At 41.7% G+C, this 23,484-nt stretch overlaps 1 protein-coding gene across 2 annotated transcripts in view; it reads left to right on the top strand.

Moving 5' to 3' along the window:
- The window catches only part of LOC144752173 (vascular endothelial growth factor receptor kdr-like), a 655,129-nt gene that overhangs the window by 287,680 nt on the left and 343,965 nt on the right, over positions 1-23,484 (top strand). For both annotated transcript variants that reach the window (XM_078640102.1, XM_078640103.1), the window contains exons 7-9: positions 7,712-7,877; positions 15,338-15,455; positions 19,598-19,773. In XM_078640102.1, the coding sequence (XP_078496228.1) occupies positions 7,712-7,877; positions 15,338-15,455; positions 19,598-19,773 (460 nt within the window). The remainder of the gene's footprint in view (positions 1-7,711; positions 7,878-15,337; positions 15,456-19,597; positions 19,774-23,484) is intronic.

Here is a 23,484-nt window from a genome sequence, read left to right as displayed (position 1 = left end):
GGTGGGAAGTAATTTAATTATAATTAATTTACTATGTTATTTAATTTGTTGGTATTTATTTTTAATTAATTGTTAATTAAAAATTAATTGGTAAATAATTAAAATATAATTGGCAATTCATTTTAATTGATTAATTGATAAATATGTTATTTTAGTAATTTATTTTCTGTAGCGGGTTGTGGGTTTATAGGGGAATAGGGTGGGAAGTAAGTTAAATATAATTAATTTAATATGTTATTTAATTTATTGGTATTTATTTTTAATTAATTGTTAATTAAATATTACTTGGTAATTAATTAAATTATAATTGGTAATTCATTTTAATTGATTAATTGATACATATGTTATTTTGAGTAATTTATTTTCTGTAGCGGGTTGTGGGTTTATAGGGGAATAGGGTGGGAAGTAATTTAATTATAATTAATTTAATACGTTATTTCATTTATTGGTAATTATTTTTAATTAATTGTTAATTAAATATTAATTGGTAATTAATTAAATTATAATTGGTAATTAATTTTAATTGATTATTTGATAAAAAAATTATTTTTATTAATTTATTTTCTCTAGCGGGTTGTGGCTTTATAGGGGAATAGGGTGGGAAGTAATTTAATTATAATTAATTTAATATGTTATTTAATTTATTGGTATTTATTTTTAATTAATTGTTAATTAAATATTAATTGGTAATTAATTTAAATATAATTGGTAATTAATTGTAATTGGTATTAATATTTCTCTTAATTATATTTATATATGAAGTATTTACTTTCCCTACTGTTGCACTCACTGGAGTGGGAATAGTAATTTATACCCCTACGCTATCCAGCGCTTTCCATACTGTTGCATTCTCTGAAGTTGGAATAGTAATTTTAACCCCCACGCTATCCAACACTTTCCCTACTGTTGCACCCACTGGAGTGGGTATGCAACGTTTACAATGCAACTTTTACTATGCACTACCATTACAACAAAACTTTTACAATGCAAAAACTTTTACAACGCATACATTTATAAAGCATGTTTTTACAACGCAGATACCTTTACAACGCATACCATTACAACGTAAGTATTGGTAAGTATATAATTATTTTTAAAATGTTATATGTTTGGGTTTTTGGGTAAAGGGGTATTTTTAGGGTTCAGGGTCAGTTTTCAGTTTTTGGGTAAAGGGGTCTTTTTAGGGTTCAGGGTCAGTTTTCAGTTTCTGGGGTAAAGCGGTATTTTTAGGGTTCAGGGTCAGTTTTCAGTTTTTGTGTAAAGGGGTATTTTTAGGGTTCAGGGTCAGTTTTCAGTTTTTGGGTAAAGGGGTATTTTTAGGGTTCAGGGTCAGTTTTCAGTTTTTGGGTTAAAGGGGTATTTTTAGGGTTCAGGGTCAGTTTTCAGTTTTTGAGGTAAAGGGGTATTTTTAGGGTTCAGGGTCAGTTTTCAGTTTTTGGGTAAAGGGGTATTTTTAGGGTTCAGGGTCAGTTTTCAGTTTTTGGGTAAAGGGGTATTTTTAGGGTTCAGGGTCAGTTTTCATTTTTTTGGGGTAAAGGGGTATTTTTAGGGTTCTGGGTCAGTTTTCAGTTTTTGGTTAAAGGGGTATTTTTAGGGTTCAGGGTCAGTTTTCAGTTTTTGGGTAAAGGGGTATTTTTAGGGTTCAGGGTCAGTTTTGGGTTTTTGGGGTACAGGGGTACTTTGTAAAAATAAAGTAAAATTACATTTAAATTAAATTAATTAAATAAAATTAAATAACATTAAATTATATTATACTGTTTTTAATTAATTTATATTCAAAAAATTATTATATACTTACCAATACTTACGTTGTAATGGTATGCGTTGTAAAGGTATATGCGTTGTAAAATCTTGCGTTGTAAATGTATGCGTTGTAAAAGTTTTTGCGTTGTAAAAGTTTTGTTGTAATGGTAGGTGTTGTAAAAGTATGCGTTGTAACGTCATACATCCCTGGAGTGGGAATAGTAATTTTAACCCCTACGCTATCCAGCGCTTTCTCTACTGTTGCACCCACTGGAGTGGGAATAGTAAATTTTACCTCTACGCTATCCAACACTTTTGCTAATGTTGAACTCACTATAGTTGTAACAATAATTTTTAACCATTTTCTATGCTACGCTAAAAATGTTATATATGTTTATTTAATAATATGTTTTTATATATATATATTTATATATATATATATATATATATATATATATATATATATATATATATATATGTATTATTTTTGGTGATATAATTTTTTTAATTATATACATTATTTATTAAAATTAAAAAAAATTAATAATTATTTCTAAGTTTATATTAAATATATTTATTACTATATTAGTTGTAACTTAATTTTAAGAGATTTAAAAAAATCGATATTTTGACAGTCTATATTTTTGTAAGTCGATATTTTGGTACTTACCTGTTTGAAGATAGGCAGTCGATATTTTGTCTCTCGATATTTTTGACTCGATATTTCTGTATCTCGATATTTGTGACGTCGATATTATGTCAGTGATCCCTGCTCGACAACGGAGAAACAGCGGCCCTCATCCTCCTGGACTTCTCCGGGGCATTCGACACCGTCTGCCACCGCACCCTAGTGCAGCGCCTCAGCAACGTCGGAATCCAGGAGAAGGCACTGGAGTGGATCATCTCCTTCCTCGCCGGAAGGACACAGAGAGTCTGCCTTCCCCCGTTCAGATCAGAAGCCACCGAAGTCATCTACGGCGTCCCTCAGGGCTCCTCACTCAGCCCCACCCTCTTCAATGTCTACATGAGCCCCCTTGCGGCCATCGCACACCAACACAACCTCAACATCATCTCATACGCCGACGACACTCAGCTGATCCTCTCCCTCACCAACGACCCCGCCACCGCCAGAGCCAACCTACACGAAGGGATTAAAGACGTAGCCGAGTGGATGACGACCAGCCGCCTGAAACTGAACACAGACAAGACGGAAGTTCTCATCCTGGGCTCCTCTCCCTCCGCCTGGGACGACTCCTGGTGGCACCCCGCCCTGGGCAGCGCACCCAAACCGACAGACCACGCACGCAACCTGGGCTTCATCTTGGACTCCTCCCTCTCCATGACCAGACAAGTCAACGCCGTCTCCTCGTCTTGCTTCAATATCCTGCGCATGCTACGCAAGATCTTCCGGTGGATCCCCACCGAGACCAGGAAGACGGTCACCCAGGCCCTCGTCACCAGCCGTCTGGACTACGGCAACGCCCTCTACGCCGGAACCACCGCCAAGCTCCAGAAGAGACTCCAGCGGATCCAGAACGCCTCAGCAAGACTCATCCTCGACATCCCCCGGCACAGCCACATCTCCGGACACCTGAGAGACCTGCACTGGCTCCCGGTCAACAAGAGAATCACCTTCCGTCTCCTCACCCACGCTCACAAAGCCCTACACAACCAAGGACCAAGATACCTCAACAGCCGCCTCAACTTCTACACTCCCACCCGCCAGCTTCGATCGACCAGCCACGCCCTCGCCGCCGCCCCCCGCATCCGAAGAGCCACAACAGGAGGAAGGTCCTTCTCCTACCTGGCCGCCAAGTGGAACTCCCTCCCGACTCACCTCCGCCTGACCCAAGACCACCTCGCCTTCAGGAAGCAGCTCAAGACCTGGCTGTTCGAGCAGTAGCGGACCCCTCCTCCCCAGCGCCTTGGGACCCTCCGTGTGAGTAGTGCGCTATATAAATGCTTTGATTGATTGATTGATTGAGGCTACCACTTTGGGTATATAAACACCACATCTTTGTTGAGGCAGGGAGAGGAGAAAAAGGACTTCCATGGTGACACACTGACGCGAGATGCTGAGGTTTCTGCACGCGGACACTCCAGCTCGCAGTGGTCTGACATAGCTCGCGGGGTGTCCCTCTCAAGACCAAGATGGGGTCCCACAGTCTCTCACTTCAGGTAATAGAGTCGGCTTTATCCTAGGGGAAATCTTGGCTCTACACCTACATTCATGCTAGGTACACACAGATGCATCTAGTTAGGAGTTCATCGTTGGTGTACACATTTATTACTGTCATGTGTTTTTATACTTGCCTATATCCATTGTTTTAGCACTATGGTAGGAATCTACCATCCTTTTACTTTATTGGTGGTTACAATCATTTATTTCTGTTTCTGTCTTATGTTTGTTTCAGCACACCTATTTTACATTAGAATGACGCTGGTTCAATAAATGCTTATTGAAAAAGTCTGCACTGTTTATTCTGTGTATTCCTCTGAGACGAAGTGAGCACGAGTGACTGAGCGAAAAGTACTGTACTGTTTCCACAATTCTGAGGTGTCATGTTCTAGGGTTGTCATGTTCTAGTTGCCAGAAATTATTCACTCCTTGGTAAGAGGGGTGCATAGGGGCACTGTGAGCTAGGAGGACTCCAGACTAACCTACCCGGTGGGGGTATCTGGAATCAGTCTGGATACCAATCCCATAGTTACGTTGTCTAAACGTGCAGATCCTATATAGATTTATAGGAACTACACAACACCGGAACAGAGAGAGGACAGAGGAGAAGCGGCGGCCAGCACATAAGTCAGTTTTTCTTTTTTTCTTCTTGTCTAACCCCCCCTTTCACTCCGCCCACCACTACTGTTCCCTAGCACCACCCACTGAGACAGATTCTTGTCTAATAAAAAAAGACTATGGGCTACAGCTTAAGTTTGGTAGTGGGGCGAAACCTCCTTTGAGTTAATAGAGAGTTACTATGGTCCTTGGTTAGAGCCTTGGCCATGGATAATGGACTTCTGGGAGTTGAACTCTTTATCCAGACAGGTCCCTGGCTAAGGGGCCCCCAAAGCGGGTCATGCATAGACAGGAGGATCGGGATCTGCAGTGGTCTAAAGCAAGATTGTCCCTCAGCCTGGTGCTGTTTACACTAACTGTGGCTGGTATTGCCGCCCACTTAAATGCGGGTGGTACTTTCCATGCAAAACTAGTAAACATATGTGTCAATATTTTGAAATACACAGATGCTCTTGGATGGAAGACAGAAAGGCCTCCAACCTTAGGCCTTATCCAAGTGTGGATCAGAAATGCTGGACTTTACTTCTTGCTTAGCCAAAAGTGTGCGTTTCCCCTTTGTTCCTCACCACTTTCACCGCCTCCCGCCAGGATGGGTATGCCATCATAGAATCTTTCTGACTCAAAAGCTGGTGAACAGAGTGCCTGTCTGGATAAAAAGGTAGGGGGTCATCCTGAATTCCAGAACCATGTGTAGCAGGTAGGCCCAAGGGAGACACCCTTAAATTTTCCAAAGGCACCTTTTAAAGCAGAAGTCCTTCCCAAACTGAATTCTTTAACAATATTTTTGCTGAGCACCCCTGGTCTTTCTCAGAAGGGTTGGAGGTGTTCTGCAATGAACGTTTGGTTGTGTCCCTAATAGGGAAGTCTAAAACCTTCCCTCGTCCCAATCACCAAGAATGCTGCCACTTCTGCCTCTTTGAACCCAGGCAAAGGATTGTGCAGTTCACTGGTAGGTACAGGAGTGGGGAGTCGTCCTGCCATCCACCTGCTTTTTGCCCCCAACGTCTACCTACTTTTTCTTACTTTCTTACCTTGCATATATCTCTCTTTGTTTTCCACTGTTATCAGTCTATCCTAGGCCCTGATACATCCATTCCTGGGATCTGTGTTTGACCTCGTGGTTACAGAATTAAATCCCCGCAGGTCCACTCAGCCTTTCATAAAATGAGTAGCACTAAGTTGGGTAACAGTACACATCAGTTACCTGTCAATAGTTCCTTGAGGCTTTCCAAGAGTGAATGTTCACTCTGCACATGGCCCTGTTCCGCCTCAGGGTCACTCAATGCACTAACATATGAGGGGTGCAAATCTAGTTTAACTAATTGTTCAAAATGAAAGAATAAAAATATTCCTCCTTGAATATTCATTAGTAATTGGTTTGGTAGAATCAACTGGAAAATGGAATTAAGCATTGAGAGATTCAGCCATGTAGAAATATATACGATTGTTAAGTTATGGAAACAGGGGAAATATCCTTTACAACGCAACTTTTACAACGCACTACCATTACGACGCAACTTTTACAACGCAAGTTATTACAACAAATTGCGCTGGAGGGCGCTCTAGGATAGGGAATAGTTTAATTACTATCCAACACCTTCCCTACTATCCACGGGGACTGGAGTTGGAATAGTAAATTAAACTATTCACTATCCAGCGCCCCCCAACGCAAGTCGTTGTAACGACTTGCGTTGTAAAACCTGCGTCGTAATGGCAGGTGTTGTAAAAGCATGCGTTGTAGTGATATACATCCTGGAAACAGTGGCTCCTGGATTCACAAACTGGACTGAACCAATATTTCTGTGCATTTTAAGCATTTTAGTCCAGCCAGGGTTATTCTGAAGTGGCTCTAAATTTGACAAAATAGTTTCAGGATTACGAGACATCTTTTTCGTGAATAAGAGTAAGAATCTCTTGTGCAGAAATGGATACAACCCTTGCGACCTCAAGAAGAAACCTCAAATCTGCAGATACTTGTAGTAGAAATATTGAGGAAGTGAGAATGTATTTTAGAGACATTGAAAGGTCTTAAAACCAGTAGTGTTGTATAGATGACCAAGTCTCTCCACCCTGTATATAGCCCAGCTTTTTGCCAACTTATCCTTGAAGATCTCAGGCCAGAATGGATTGACCCAAAGAGGGAACCTATCATGAAAAGTTGGAAGGGAGTAGCCGAGAACAATATCCCGCCAAATGGTAACTGTATCTCTAATGGTCTTGAAGCGAACACGTTTAGAGTAATTCAGATCTAAAGTGTGATAAAAAAAGAGACAAGCAAGCCTTTGATGAAAAAACAAAAAGCCCCAAATGTGGAACCACCGCGGCCGACATAGTGCAGATGTTTGCTATATGCTCGCCGATCTGGGCGTTCTGGGTGGATATTAGGCACGTTTGTAGAGACAGACTGGGTCTAGAATTAAGATTCACTATACAGAAGATAATGATGGGTTTTAAGATCGATCCTAGTCCTGCACGTCACACATTTTTTGCCATCTTTTTAGTTACTGCAAGGCTTGCCATCACCAGGGCTAGGATTTCTTCCAAACCTAGTAGCTCGGTAGAATGGTGGATCATGTTGGTTGAGATCTGTGAAAGGGAAAAAGCTGTGGCAAAAACCAGAGGTATACGTGCTATCTGGAAATTTCAAACTATTTGGTATAATGTACTTAAGGATTGATAATCTAAATATGATTTTCCAATTTTAAATGTTCTTGGTGTACATTTTGGTTTATGAACATTATGCAATTTGGCTGCCACCCTGTTTGTTTTGGGCTTTTCCTTTTATTTGTATATATTGGGATGAAGTCCCTTTGCATCAATATTAAAAAATCATTAAAAAACAAAAACGTATTACCAGACCTTCTACTGGTCAGTATAAAGAAATGTTTCTAATGCCAGCCTGAGTTTTGTGAAATGTTTTAAATGCCAGCATATATTTTATTATGTTTTTAAAATGTCAGCCTGCATTTTCTTATTTTATTTTAAAATTTCGGCATGTCTTTTCCTAATCTTTTAACATGCTAGCCTGCATTTTCTTATCTTTTAAAAATGCCAGCCTGTATTTCTTTTAATCATTTTAATAGGCCAGCCTCTATTTTCTTAACTTTTTTAAATGCCAGCCTGTGTATTCTTTTTTTAAATGTTAGCCTGTATTTTCTCTTTCTTTTATAGCTCAAGGATTCTGGAGTCCGACGGTCGTCTTACCAAGTTGGTTTTCAAAAATTTTACTATGGCAATCTGACCAAGGTGAACGTTTCTAGGGAAGATCGGGGTGTCTACACTTGCAGCGTGGATGCGGAAAGTAGCCTAAAAAATAACATTACAGTTAAAGTGTACCGTAAGTGTCCTGTAAATTTACAAAATATGATCAAATGGTTAAGGGGGCATGTAACCTCTTCAATCCTGCTTGAATTTAATTTAAGATGTCCACTGTTTGTGAGAAATTCTAGTAGCTCTTCATTCAGTGCTCACCTTCTGTCTAAAATGTTATAAATAAATACAAAAGTATTGGAACTCTCACTACTGATGTGTGAAAATAAAGATCCCACCACAAAGCATACCGCCATGACGACTGAAACTAAGAAATGTGAATATGCAGATTTGATTTTAGATAATAAAGAAAAAATACATAGCAGTGAAATAATTTATATTGTCAATGTGTTTATAGGCAGGAATATGGTTAGGGTTAAGGGTGAAGTTAGGGTAGTGCTTAGGTTTAGTGCAAGAAGAGTTAGGTTAAAGTTTATGTTAGGGTTTGGAAAAGCCTCAGGTTTAGATTAGCGATAGTGACAGGGTTGGGTTTAGAGTGGTTGTAAAAGTTAGTGTTAGATTTAGCTTAAAGTTTATGTTCTCGTTTAGATCAGGCTCAAGGTTAGATTAGGGCTTGTGTTGGCGTTAGGTTTCTGGCGATGGCCAAGCAAGGTGAGTATATATGAGTGTTTAGCTAAGACTCAGAGTTAAGTTAGGGATAATGGTGAGGTTAGTTTTAGAGTTAGGTTAAAGTTTACGCTATGGTTTAGACAAGGCTCAGGGTTAGATTAAGGATAGTGGTGGAGTTAGGTTTATGGTGACGGCAATGCAATGATGAGTGTTAGAGTTTGTTTAAAGTTCATGTTAGGGTTTAGATAAGGCTTAGGGTTACATTGGGGAGTAGTAAGGGTTAGTGTTAGACTTAGGTTAAACAACACGTGTGGGTTAATATAAGGGTCAAGTTTAGGGTTAGGTTATTGTTGGAAATGGCACTTTCTGAAGAGTCACCCCCAAACATTTTGCCTTCCTCCTCCCTTTTTTGCTGAGTTCATTTTTGTTGACTTTAGGACTCTGGGCACTTTACAACTGCTTACCAGAGATCTATAGTGCATGTACTCTCTCCCAAAAATGTGTTAACATTGGCTTATCCACAATTGGCATATTTAATTTACTTATAAGTCCCTAGTAAAGTGCACTGTATGTGCAGAGGGCCTGTAAATTAAATGCTACTAGTGGGCCTGCAGCACTGATTGTGCCGTTCAATTAAGTAGCCCTGTTTCGGCCCTGCCACTGCCACGCCTGTGCATGCTGTTTACACTGCCATGTCAACTTGGTATTTAAAACCCCTTACCAAGCCTTAAACTCCCCTTTTATTACATACTAGCAGCCCGTCCTGACGTTGTCCGGGTATGAATTGCTGCCGGCCAGTAGTATATTGTTTTGTAGGATTTCGTTTTGATAGCATTTCGTATGCACTGCTGATGCACTTAAGAGTGCGCGTTCAGTAGTGTGTGAACTCGATTTTCCCTACTTTATTTTTCCTTGCAGTATTATATAGCTCGAACTCGACAACATGGCATGAGCACAATTTACATTACAGAAGAACACATTCATTTGTGGTAGGCACGGGGAGACAAAGCGATTTGCCTGGAATCACAGGATGTTGAGCTGATGCCGAGATTCGAAAGTAGCTCCCCAGCTCTAAAGTTCGCAATTCTAGAACTTGTGGTGGGAGGTGTGTCTAAAAGTGTATGTCGGTGCTGGACATCAATGACAGAGACCTGTGCCTTTTTCAAATCGGTGGTGAAAAAATATGAGTATGTTGCTGGAGATGTGGGTCTCCGTGCCACCAATCTACTTACCGGGGAGGGTAAACGCCCATTATTCCGCAACTTTCTTTCCGCTTACCTCACTCCGCATACTTTCATTACGAAAGTACCATGACTCCGCAATGCCATTATAATGCATGGCATTACATTTTATATGCTTTTACCACGCATACTTTTACAACGAAATTCGTTGTAAATGCATGAATGGTAAAAGCATGTTTTTTTTTAATGTTTAGATAAGGTAAGTATGGGTATAGGGGTATATGTTTTGGGGTACTGAGGTATATGTTTTGGGTTGTTTGGGTATTTTAAGGGTTCAGATATAGTTTTGGGTTAGGGGGGACAGGGGTAGTTTTAGGGTTTAGGGATAGGTATGGATTTTGGGGTACAGGGGTATTTTTAGGGTTCAGGGGTAGGTTTGGGTTTTGTGGTACAGGGGTATTTTTAGGGTTCAGGGCTAGGTTTGGGTTTGGGGTACAGGGTTATTTTTAGGGTTCAGGGCAAGGTTTGGGTTTTGGGGTACAGGGGTATTTTTAGGGTTCAGGGGTAGTTATGGGTTTTGGGGTACAGGGGTATTTTAAGGGTTCAGGGCTAGGTTTGGGTTTTGGGGTACAGTGGTATTTTAGGGTTCAGGGGTAGGTTTGGGTTTTGGGGTACAGGGGTATATTTAGGGTGCAGGGCTAGGTTTGGGTTTTGGGGTACAGGGGTATTTTTAGGGTTCAGGGGTAGGTTTGGGTTTTTTGGTACAGGGGTATTTATAGGATTCAGGGCTAGGTTTGGGGTACAGGGGTATTTTTAGGGTTTAGAGATAGGTTTGGGTTTTGGGGTACAGGGTATATTTATAGGGTTAAGATGGGTTAGTGTTTAAGGGTGTTGGGGTATTTTAAGGATTAAGGGTGGGTTATGATTATGGGGTGCAGAGGTATTTAAAGGGAGCAGGGTGGACACCCGGAGCTGGAATGTACAGAACCTGGGAAGAAAAAACAATGAAATATTGGGCACAATGCTCGTTTGTTTTTTTACCGTAATCCCGCGCCCCGCAAACGCCCACGCACCCTCTCCCAGCACACGCCCACAGCACACGATATGAGACATGGCATGAAGGGCGGAACGTACCACACGCCCCCAGAGTTTGTCACGCCCCAAGCACAGGCCCACAGCACAACGCAGACACGCCCACAAGGGACTACTTTGCTGCACGGTTCTTTTACCTTTTAAATGTATACAGTGGGCGTCTGCATAGCCTATGTCCTTCTGCTGCAACTGCCCTTTCCAACGCTGTATTGGGTGTTGTGATTGGTGCTGTGGTTCCTGAGATTACCCGCCTCAAAGTTTTGGGCTCTCTCTTTATTATATTAGTATAGATAATTCACCCCTAACATAGGCCCTAGGTAGCCCACAGGGCAGGCTCCCGTGTAATTAAAATGTAGGACATGTACTATTAAGTGTTACATGTCCTGCTAGGGAAAAATATCCAAATTTATTTTTCACTACTGCGAGGGCTACTCCTCCTATAGGTTAACTTTGGAGATTCCTTGTTACATCTAATAAGATGTAATTCCCAATTTGAATGAGATGGAGCTGTCATATTTAGTACCTTTGGAATAGTAATACTAAATCCTCTTTAAAGGTAAAGTTGAATTCATCATTGCAATTTTAAAAATGCCACTTTTAGAACGATGGGAATTTTACTGCTCTAAGTCCTGTGTACCTGCAGCCTGTCTCCAATATATGCCTGGGGCGGCAGACAGCTGGGCTTTGTTCATTCCCTCTTAACAGCCACACATAAAGGGAGATTAGGTGTGACTTGATAGGTCATTCACATCATGATGGGACATCCTGGGCAGGATGGGAGGTAGGAGCTGGGCACAACCTCACACTTACTAATGAATAGCCTGTGTCCTGCCCCCCACACAATGGACTCTTTAACCCCCTGCAGTGAGTCTGAAACAGGGCAGGAAGGGAGGACCTCTGTGCACATCAAAGCACTTCTTTGAAGGCTCCCCCACTTTCCAAGACACCACTGGGTAGAAGAATTGGACCTCATGCCCTAACACCTTAGTACACATCTGGTCTCATGAAGACTCCCGAAAGGACTGTTGTGTTGCTGAAGCAGTGCCACTCTGCTGGACTGCTTTTCTGGAAGAACTTCTTTATTGCTGTGCTGACCTGCTGCCTGCTGCCCTTTGACATGACTGCGATGGACTGCACCTACATCACTTAATTTCAAAGTGACTCCAATGACTTTCTAGCTTGCCACCTGATTGCACTCTCAGGGACATAAAATACTTCCAACTTATTGCATCTGCACATGGACTCTGCCATCTGTGAGTCTGCCCTGCCAAATAGTGCCAACCCCCAGTCCTGAACCATGGAAGTGAGGCCGAAAGTGCTTCTTCAGCCAACTCATGCATTTGCATCGGAACCAGCCCATCTTCACCTTTGTGTGGAACAGACCCAGCGCATCACTTTCGCATGCAGCGCATCACCCTCTGGGTCGACACGTCCTCTGCCACAGAGGCAGAACCAATGCATTGTAGTTGGAACCAGCGCATTCAGAACTGATTTATAACGAGAAAACCAATGCATCTCCCCCTATTGCAGGATCATAACCGATGCATTGCCTCGGCTGCACCCTGCATCTTCCTCGACTTCGACGCATCCAGTATCAAGTTACTTTTGTGCAGCAGACTCAAGTGAGTCCCTCTCTCCGGCCCGCACTCCATCGCGGTCAGCCTGAACCTTTGACCATGTCCTGGTCCAGCGCGACCAAATGCCCGAAAAAGTTGCTTATTGCTTCTAAGCCTTATTTTACAGTTTATTCTTTAAACATTCATATCTCAAGTTCTTCTTATTGGATCTTTTTCATTTTGGCCTTGCTTTATTTATTAAATTAAGCTCTGTGTAACCTGGTGTGGGATCTTTTTGTGTGGTGTTTTCACTGGTTTACTGTTTGAAGTGTTGCTCAAATACTTTACACCTTGCCTCTTAAGTTAAGCCTGACTGTCCCTTGCCAAGCTACCAGAGGGTCAACACACATTAATTTTGGATGTGTTTGTGATTTACCCTGACCAGGATTGTCGTTCCTGCTTGGACACTGTGAAAACCTTAGCCAACCAGAACTCCACTTTCTAATAGTTATGGATAGAAGGGAATTAGGGTAAGAGTTAGGTTATGTTTAAAATAAGGCTTAGTATTTGGCTATGAGTACACATGGGTTTCGACTATAATAGGGGCAAGGGTTAATTTTATGGTTAGCATTAGTGTTAGAACGAATTTCCACCAGAATATAGTTTCCGAACTATTGTCCTGCTAAAATATTGAGGGCCAACATTTTCCCAAGGTAGGTACATATAGGTAAGTATAGGTTTACTTTACTTAACTGCACATAGATGTACATTGATAATGTACATATCATTAAGGTATATAGGTATGGAGATGAAAATTGTAATTTTATATATTCCTATAATGCACTTACCTTTTTGAGATTTTGATCTTCTGTATTTTTGCCATAATATTTTGGAAAGACAATACTTAGAACACAACATTTTACCATACAACTGTTAGGGCAACAGTTATTGATAGGGTTAGAGGAAGGGTTAGGTTAAGGTTGAGATGAGGAATAGTTTTAGGGTTAGTGTTAGCCATGGGGCTAGGGTAAAGATTAGGGTTACCATTAGAATTACTTCAAACATTGGGATAAGCATAAGGTTTAGGATGGAACTGAGGGTACTCAGTCAGGGTAAGGGTATGGAATAGGCTTGAGTTGCTGGTAGCATGGGGTAAGAGGAAGGATACTTATTCAGCTATGGTTGAGGGTAAGGGTTATAGTTACGTTTATTGCTGAGGCCATCGTTTTGAGTCAACATTTTCACAGTGCATCCATGTTCCTACTTGCCCTATGGTATTTGCATAATCACTGGCATGGGCAGAGCTCCCTTCCCTACTAGGCGCACTAATAATAAAAAATGTAAACAAAGAGGATCTTAGTTACATTGACCTGACTATGGGTACTGTAAAGTTTGTGTTCCATTTCTGCCTCTACCTAATAGTCCCTCATGACCCCCTGTAGCTTTACCCATGTAGTCCCTTGGAGTATTGATAAACAAGGAACCCTACATAAAAAAAACATGATTCAATGTTTAGCGTGCCAGGGCTGTATGTTTAGCATAAAATATATTGACCATATCAAGTCAGAGGATACTTGTCAGGGCATCCAAACCCAGTTGGACCCTCTTAATTAAGCCCCCAGGACCACACTGGGATAACTCTTTCAGTCACTTAGTTGTTTCATGCTAACAGTTCTGTGGTCTCTTCCTCCTTTCTGGATTAAATCACAGCTTCCAAAGGAGTTATTCAGCATTAAACCTCATTTAATGGAAGGGGCTTATGGATCAGTCATTGAGAGAGATAATGATGTGGCCTCCCTTCTCAAGCCTCTATCCAGTGGCGACTGTATGGGCTTCAATAACCATATAAGTCACCTAGACACAAGAAATTGAACTGTCTATCCCTGCAGGATTAGCTCCAGTTTGGCATATCTGCTGGAGGCTAGCCCAGTTTCCTGTGAAACCGGTGTGGTAGTAATTCTTGTCTTGGTCCAGCATGTTCCCAGATATGGCTCCCCCTCTCATCCTTCTGCTCTACTGCAGCAGTCATTGACCCAGGCCACAAGTAGTTCATCTGAGGTGTGTGGGCAGCGACTAAACTACAGTGGGTCAGGGAAGCCTGTTGCTACCATCTACACATCTTTGGTACTCTTGCATCTGTCTCAGGAATGGGAAGAGAATTCCCAAGGCTGGGATCCACCCTCTGGTATGTAGTGTGATGTCTTCAAGATTCAAATACTGATTAACTTCCTTCTATTTGGCAACCTTTCAACACCCATCACATGCAGCGCCCAAATCAAAACACCCATGATGCCCATTACATAGGTAATCTCCTACTCTTCAAACCTGTTTCGAAGGGGTACCTATGCGCTATCCAACTCTGGACAGTGTAGACTACAGCTTCCACCCTCTTGACCAACAGGGCCTTTGAGTTCAGCATGAAAGCAGCATCCATCATCATATTTTGTTGCACAGTGTGGTACAAGAATATCATAGTCAAAATATCATCCTATATAAATATAGAGTCCTAAATATCCTTTACAAAAATATCACCCAATTGGAGTTAATGACAAAAAACCTATACCCAATAGGATGACACTTATGAACAGTATTGAGGACATAATATTATGTCATATAATATTTCTGACTAGGCTATTGTGCATAAAACCCATTTTACAATATTAATCTGTAAGGAGACGCTGGAGAATGATATGGATGCAGACACGCCAGGCAAGGTTGCCGGTCCCTCTTTCTGGGGCTCTGGTTCTCATTCAACTCTTCAACCATTCATCCACATGCTGATTCCCACTGGGATGTAGAAGATGAAGCATCATTTTCTTATGACAGCCTCTTGAGCACAATAGAAGGGTTCAAGAAGAGGGGTGTCTGGATGTTGAAGGCAAAGTCTCACAATGCTGGTTGTGCTTTGAGCGAAAATGTGGTGGCAAAAAGAGGGTTTTGCGAATGAGATGCAGTGAAAAACAAACATGGCTTCTGGAAGCACCTTCTGAGGAATTCTATGTTGCAGCCCTTCCAGTGCCTGAGTGCAGTCCTACATTTAGAGCATCCTGATATTATTCCATTGACCATAGCTCTGTGTTTAATTTCAGAAAAGGCCTTCATCAAGGTTTCCCAGAAAAAATCTCTGGTTCATACTGTCATCGAAGGTCGCAAACTGGTGAAACTGGATGTAAAAGTCGACGCCTTCCCACACCCCAATGTGACCTGGTGAGTAGGAGAATGTGGACCTTCTCTCAAGCTTTGGTCAATGATAACCGGTAAGATATCTCAGTGGGTAGAGCAGCTGCTGAAAAGAGCTTTAAGTATCATGTAGGTTAGAAGTTTGGAAGAATGGAAGGCTAACTCGGCACTCATCTTTCCTAGCTTAATAAAAAAGAGCAGCATTCACCACTGGTGCTACCATAGGGTGAGGTATGTATGTTTGTATGTATATGGTACTTCTATAGCACAAACCAAGCCAAAAGACAACCGAGTGCTGTACCTGGACTGCATCTAGTGATGATGTCAAATATCATCAAACTACCTGAGTGTGGGGACCACTATACCTAAAATGTTGACAATTTTGCACTGTTCCTTTGAGCTGGATAATAATAAACCTAGTATTAATGTCTGGAAGATGATTTATTTTAATAAATGGCCACATCAAATGAAAGTCTTAACTTTTCATAGCGCAAAATGCTTTCTCATATCTATGTGCATAAGTGCCCAATCATAAAGTCACCCAACTACGGTGGAGGTATTGATACCTTATATAGACTAGTTGTATATAGTCTGACCCTCATGCAGCAAGGCAATTATTCCTTAGGTGTTTGCAGAGGAACCAGGCTAGCTGCGTGTAAAGGCGTCCAGCACGCGGTAATACCCCATCTGTATTATCATGCGGTGGGCGCCTTTGTGCCGCGCTAGCTGCATCGTAAAGGCACCCTCTGTATTACCCTCTGGACGCCTATACGCCACAGTTAGCACAGTTCCTCTGGACACACATAAGAGGCAATTGTCTTACTCTGTGAGAGTCGGACTATTTACAACTAGTCTATATAAGGTATCAATAACACCAGGGTAGTTGAGTGACTTTATTATTGGGCCCTTATGCATGTTTAACTATCAACCCAATCAGTTGTAGATTAGGTTCATACGGTCCTAAAGAATTGCCTAGATCCTTTATGACTGTCCAATGGTAAGAAACATGTTGACCCTTTGTTTTAACCACGTCATTTGATCTGAGAAAGACCATTATCTCCTACACCGCCACACATTGTTTTTAGTCATGACAAGAGATACCAGTTCAATAAACACTTAATAGGTAACTCTTAGTCATTTTAAATTTAACATTTTCACCAATCTACACTCTTAGCTCTCACACACATGACCCATCACTGCTGACACCATCTTTAAAAGATCTGCGGCAAAGAGCCCCCTTTAGGGGCGCGTTGGCCATTGCAGCAGAGGCCCAACGAGGAGCTGCCCGATGATAAAGCATGACACCCAATTGGGTGTGGAATGACTCTTGCTTCTGATTTATCAGACTCTTGTGATCTATTTTTACAATAGGATCCTCCCTTTTTTAAAACACCATAGAAACTGCATACTCATCGCCTATACATGGCAGGAACAGAAAGTAAGCAGGGTTATTATTATTATTATTATTTTTAACTTTCTATGGTTTCTTGACTTGATCATTCTTACATCACCAGGCAGCAAACAGGAGTCTGTTGAGGGGTAAGGTAGTAAAGATGTTAGAGGGGATCATCCTGTCTTGTTATAGGGGGTCAAAAATGTGTGTGATGTAACTCCTGCCAACTCTGGCATCTTAATGAGTCGAGGTCCCTAGGTGAAATCACCCAAAAATGTAATGATTCTTAAATCAAAGTCATTGACTGTAGTCTGTAAATGGATTTAAAGACAGAAGATGTTCCAAATTCAGCCGTAAAGGAGAGACTACCTGTTAGATTCATAGAGTCCAATAATTGATCTTTAAAGCCCGCTGTGAGGACTGTATTGGTTGTAAGGACCGTGAAATTGAATTATTAGCGTGAGCTGCTGGCGAGGGCCTATACTGAGTGAGAGGGCCTGTAGCAATCAGAAGAATAGCCCATGGCAGAAGGGCAATAACGCTGTTAGAACATTCCACCCAATAAGGCTAGAATGGGTAAATTAGAAAAGGAAAAACACAGCAAAAAAGTGGAATATTGCTGCAGAAAACCTATACCAGTCGTAATTAGCCCTGAGACAATCCTTTTTTTTTACAGAGTTTTTTATAGCACAAACTTGCCCTAAATCAGGTATCAGAGAGTTTACATAGCACCAGTTGCGTTACATGAGGATACATTCATTTTTTTAGGCACGGGGAGATTAAGGGGCCAGATGTAGGTAATTCCAGATTACGATTCTTAAATACCGAATCATAATACCGATTCGGTATTTAAGAACTGGCAATCGGGATGTAGGTAATTTTACCGATTTAATTACCGAATCGGTATGATTCGGTAATTACCGAATCGGTATTTACCGATTCGGTAATTGCCATTCATTCCTATGGGCCTGGAGGCCCATAGGAATGAATGTCAATTACCGTATTGGTAAATACCGATTCGGTAATTGGGGGAAACATTGAAGGGTGGCAGGGTGTCACTTTGACACCCTGTTGCACCCCTCAATTGTGCATGGGTGCACATGTTGCAGACATACATGCCCTTAGGGTATGTATGTCTGCAACATGGCACTGTTTAAAAAGCAAAAGAAATGCTTTTTAAAGGGTTTTCATTATTTACCACCAACTTCTAGTTGGTGGTAAATAACGAATTCTTAAACCCCTGTAGCACTGATTACAGTGCTACCTACATGTCAAAATACAGATTTTACCGAATCTGTATTTTGACATGCCCCTACATCCCAAACTCCAAATACAGGTCAGTAACGGATGAAATTTGACTTCCTACATCTGGCCCTAAGTGATTTGCCTAGAATCACAGGATGTTCAGTGTCATTGCCGAGACTCGAACCCACTTCCCCAGATTCAAGGTCGGCCGCCCTACGCATTAGGCCAACTCCTCTCTCCTCTGTCCATTGCCTTCAACAGAGCTACCAACATAATACCAAGCCAGCAAAGCTGTCAGGCGTCGGCGCCGGCCGAATGCGCCTGAGCCACACACTGATTGCATGTGCTGTGTTATGCAGATAGTCCCCAGGCAGGAACATATTTGCAAAGAAAAAAATAATGCAAAGATTGTAATTGAAGTTACTACAATAAAATAATAGACTAGACCGACAAACTCAAATACGCCCAGTGCAACACAGACATAAAACTAATTTCACTCTAGCCCTCTGAGTATTCCACACAGAAACAGTGAAACACCTTAAATCTTTTAATTACGTTGCACTGAATAACTGTTAGACAGAAGATTCAGCATACATCTTACACAGCTACAATATGCCATAAACTCGGTTAACACATTGCTACTTACTTCAGTAGCCCCTATGAGCTGCTACAACAATCCCAACACAATGCTTTAAATAGACAGAACACCATACATACATCCATTCACTAGACATGCCAACAGCACTAACTAGTGGGGAGACATCTACATCAGAAACACAAAGACCTCATTTGACAAAACATCTCAAATGCACATTCAACACACCTCAGTGAGACAACTCAGCCACCCCACCATGCTCAGATCATCATTAATCGCTAGGTATTGGCCATGTTACTGACCCAAGGAATGTGTAAGCAAATGGTAAAGTCCTCAGACACCCTATTACACCATCAAAGTTGTAAACCCGCGTATGATCAATGATGAAAATTAGATAATAGTCAACCATCCAACACGAACACATATCATTTTATGCTGAGATAAATAATGGCCAACCTGACACCATTCTAAATACAATAGTCAAAGTATGTAATCAAGTGATGGCACATACTTTGGTCTGCAATGGAAACCTCACAGCCTTTCTGGCCAGCTGTTAGATCCACAAAGCCGTAGTAAGAGCATACCAGGTACTGGTCAAATGGTAGTAACATAACAAAATGTAAAATAGCATAACATGTATTCGTAAAGCGCATGGTCACCCATAGGTCTCTTGGTGCTGAACAACAGGTGTTTATTGTTACTCAACTCAATGGTACTCATTAAGGCCCACCCAGATTTTAACCTGTGACCATGAGGTGCATTAGTCCACTGAGCCACTAGATCCGGCCTGTAGCAAACTAAATTAAATACATAACTTATTCATTCTTCCTTCAACTTAATTGGGAATTAATTTAGTAAAATATGTGCAATAAAAAGGAACAATAACTTCACTGATATCTATTAATTAATTCACTTTTGCCTACTGCTGTATTCCAGGTACAAAGATGGACAAGTGATTGGGAGGAACCATTCCTGCTATGAACCAGACCCCTCCAAATACAGGCTAACCATCAAGCACGTGAGAGAAAAGGATGCTGGCAAATACACGATGGTTCTGAACAATACGCGGCATGGCCTGTCCGCGAATGTGACATTCACGCTCATCGTCCACAGTAAGTGCTAGGTCACGACTTAAACACCAAAGCCACTTTATATCAATTGTGTGTATAGCTGCCTGAAATTATTACACCCGGCAAGTATAGTATAGCATCACATTGCATGTTTTGGTGCTTTTATTGCACAAAAAGCAGTGGTATAAAAACCCATATTTCACATCAGAGAATTGTAAAATATGAGAAACATTTCACAGTTTCCTATAAAACATGGGTTTCATCATAATAATGGCAGCTTCAAAACCACTCTGTAGCGTTTAACCTTTTTGGGATTACTAAAGTTATGCTGTCTGGAGGAACAAATTATGCAGCAAAGTTATCTAAATTATGTGGCAAGAATTCAAATGTATGTAGCACATTATCTGTCACTGTTATTAGTATCCATTTGAGATAGAAACAACCTTTTAGTGAAAACTACACATTTTGCAATTCTGTGGCAAATTCTGCGGCGTGTTATGTGGTAAATGCAATACATTCATATTTATGAGGCAAACACAATACCCAGAGAATCGCTTGAATCTTCTGACCCTCACCATTGCCCATTGTTTTCTTAACAATTTATTAAAGAAAGATAAACAAAGTCTAAACATTCTAATTTCAATCCGTGCACATTCTTAACATTGCTAGCTTTGTCAAGCTAATTGTATTAAAATAAACATGAATACAAAAATGGATAAGGAATATCTTATATAATTGTGGCATGTGTTGCCATTTCGGAGTTAATTATGTCAACACAACCTCTCAAAGGCAATATTGGACCATACTACACAGTAACAGATATGTATGTATTATATATATTAAATACAAATGGTGCTGTCAAGTAAAGACAGGAGACAACAGTGCAATTGATCCCTTCTTTTGAAAAAATCCAGTGGCGGCTGATTCCTTTAGACAGGGGTAAGACACATTAATTTCTTATAAAACAATTAAAATTAAAAATAAACTTACCTCTCAGCAAGCTGCAGCACATGCTCGCGCATGCCTCACACTGCTTGCTCGATAAAAGGATCGAGCCAATCCAAGAACTGCTCCCTTGCTGCTTGCAATGCTGAACAGCATAGGAGCAGTGCTAGGATTGGCTGGAGCAGGCAATCACAACGCTCCACCAAAGGCCTACGGGGCTGTGCTTCTGCTTCTACAGCTGCCTTTCAGCTGTAGCAGGAGAAGCTTGAACTGCGTATGTGAGGCTGGCCAGAGCGAATACACCGGCCAATCTGACATGCGCAGTTCAGTTGGCACAGCCTGAACTTCTGCCGTCACTGCGGGAGAGAGATCCGTCAGGGCCACGGTCCCTAAGAAGGTCAGTGGAAAGCGGTGAGATGGGGACAAGTGTAGTGTGTATGTGTGCGCGCACTTGCGCGCTCCTATGCACGAACTGCCCCTGGAAAAAATGCGGAAAGAAGACACGGAGTTACAATAATGCTATCCATCATTATTTGAGACTTGAAATAGCCTTTTCATAAAATAAACTTGGTCTACCTTCTAAATGGCCTGCCAGTCATTTTTCATTATATACAGTGCAATTTTGATGCACCTGAAGGTCAGCGTTCTATTTGTTTATTTTGAGAGACACATCATGGAAATTCTACTCTTCTCTAAAGCTGTGGCTGACCAGACTGCAATCAGAGCAAACTGTGGTTTGTCGATAAACTTCATAACATGGAATTTACTATTGAGTCCCCATTCATCCCACCCCAGCCCTCAGCTGTGCTCTATTTGTTCTCACATTCCACACACAGCTCAATAACGCCCAGCATTGGAGTGAAGTCATGCCACATTTTATTTGGCATTCTTTGAAAAACAGCTGTGTTTGTTTTAATGTACACATGGAGGAATAAAGCACCAGTCGTGGGTGAGGCATGCTTTCTTTTGTTAGGTTTGTATGAGACACAGGGCCTCATTTACGAGAAATGACGCATCGCTGCGTAAAAGCAGCGATGCGTCACTTCTCAGTGCGCACTCCTTACGACATTCCTGATGCATCATATTTATTGTATGACGCATCATGTCGCAAGGAGTTACAGATACGTCAGTATTTCTGACGTATCTGTAAGCGCAAAAGTGACGCATTGCTGGAGTGTGTTACAAAAGTGACGCAACTCCAGCAATGCGCCCTTTCACATGGGGCAAGCCCCATGTGAAAGGGCCTGCATCAGTCTTACACCTGCTGTGAGGCAGGTGCAAGATTTTGACGCAACGGCGTCCTAAAAGTGACGCAGGGAAATCTCATAGATACACCAATACGCTCCCCCTTGCATACATTATACCTGGCGCAGGTATAATGTGGCGCAGGGGTTTACAAAGTGACGCATCTACCTAGATGCGTCACTTTGTAAATATGGCGCAACAAGGCGCATTTTTTACACCACTGGTGCGTCACAAAAAGTGACGCACCTGCGGCGTAAAAGTGACGCACAGCCTCATAAATGAGGCCCACAGGGTGCAATCGGTGGGATTGCTGGCTTTGAGATGAATAAGGCAAACACATTCGCGCCATACATCAGACATTGAGGTTTCCTTGCACACTGTGCTAATATATCATATTGTAATTGTAATTGCATTTATATAGCGCTTACTACTCCTGTCGAGGAGTCTAATTGCTTTTTCGAGGAGTAGCACGCTACTCCAGAACCCAGAGAGGATGAGTGGTGACTTGGGGGGAGGAGTTGACCTAATGGCTAGGGCGTCAACCTCGAATCTGGGGAACTGGGTTCGAGTCTCGGCAATGACGCTGAACTTCCTGTGATTCTGGCCAAATCACTTAATCTCCCCGTGCCTAACAAAAATGAATGTTCCCTCATGTAACATAACTGTGCTATGTAAAGCGCTCTGATACCCGATTCGGGTCAAATTTGCACTGTATAAAACTCTTCAAAAAAAAAAATGTTGTAGAAAGTGTTGTGATTTAAAAAAAAAAATACAGAACTTCTCTGGAAGACATTTGTTGTATTTAATTGCCTGTGCATGCTTTTATATTAGTGCACTTTATTGCCTAACAGTAACAAGAAGCCTTCATTGCCTCCGTCGCGCCTTCTTTGCAATGCAACCATATAGAAAAGATGCCTGACCACCGGAAATCTACACGCTAATATAGACGCAGGCCCCATCACCCTCATCCTTCCCCCAGACTCCATTAGCCGGCCTTGTCAATCAGCCGAGCATCCGTCTTGCCTCAGCAGCTCACCACATTTTTGCTGTAACACTTGTGCTGTAATCCTGGCGGGCTCTCACCTGGAAACCATCCATCTGCCTCAATGCAACCAAAAATGTGCCCTCTGACCCTCTTACGTGCGGTTATGATGTGTCCCTGCTGCTCTGTGTCTTGGGCTAGCCAAGGACTGATGGCCAAACATCAAACTGGAGCCAAGTGTAGGTCGCACCTTGTATATCAAGCAGACAGCAGGAAAACACAAGCCTGTCTCCTTTCAACTCTCTTCTTTGGCACTGACAAAAAATATAGGCCTGTACTCCAAGTTTTACACAAGGCTTCCAGGAGTAGTGCTGGGACTCTGTGGCAGTAGGAGCTGCCCATAGCACTAGCATGTGTAAGCAAATAAACATGTAAATTGAAGTAGTGCGCATTACAAGGTGTAAGTGCTAAGGGAAAGTGCACTGATAACTTTTCTGTATCTCAATGTGGAGAAGATTTACCCCTTAGAGAAATTTCTTCTTTTACTCCCTCGACTATTTTGAGGGTTATTCCTCCCCATT

This window comes from Lissotriton helveticus, chromosome 4_2 (assembly GCF_964261635.1).
Source record: "Lissotriton helveticus chromosome 4_2, aLisHel1.1, whole genome shotgun sequence".
NCBI lineage: Eukaryota > Metazoa > Chordata > Amphibia > Caudata > Salamandridae > Lissotriton > Lissotriton helveticus.
The sequence above is the reverse complement of the archived record's forward strand: the minus strand, read 5'-3'. Positions and strand labels throughout refer to the sequence as shown.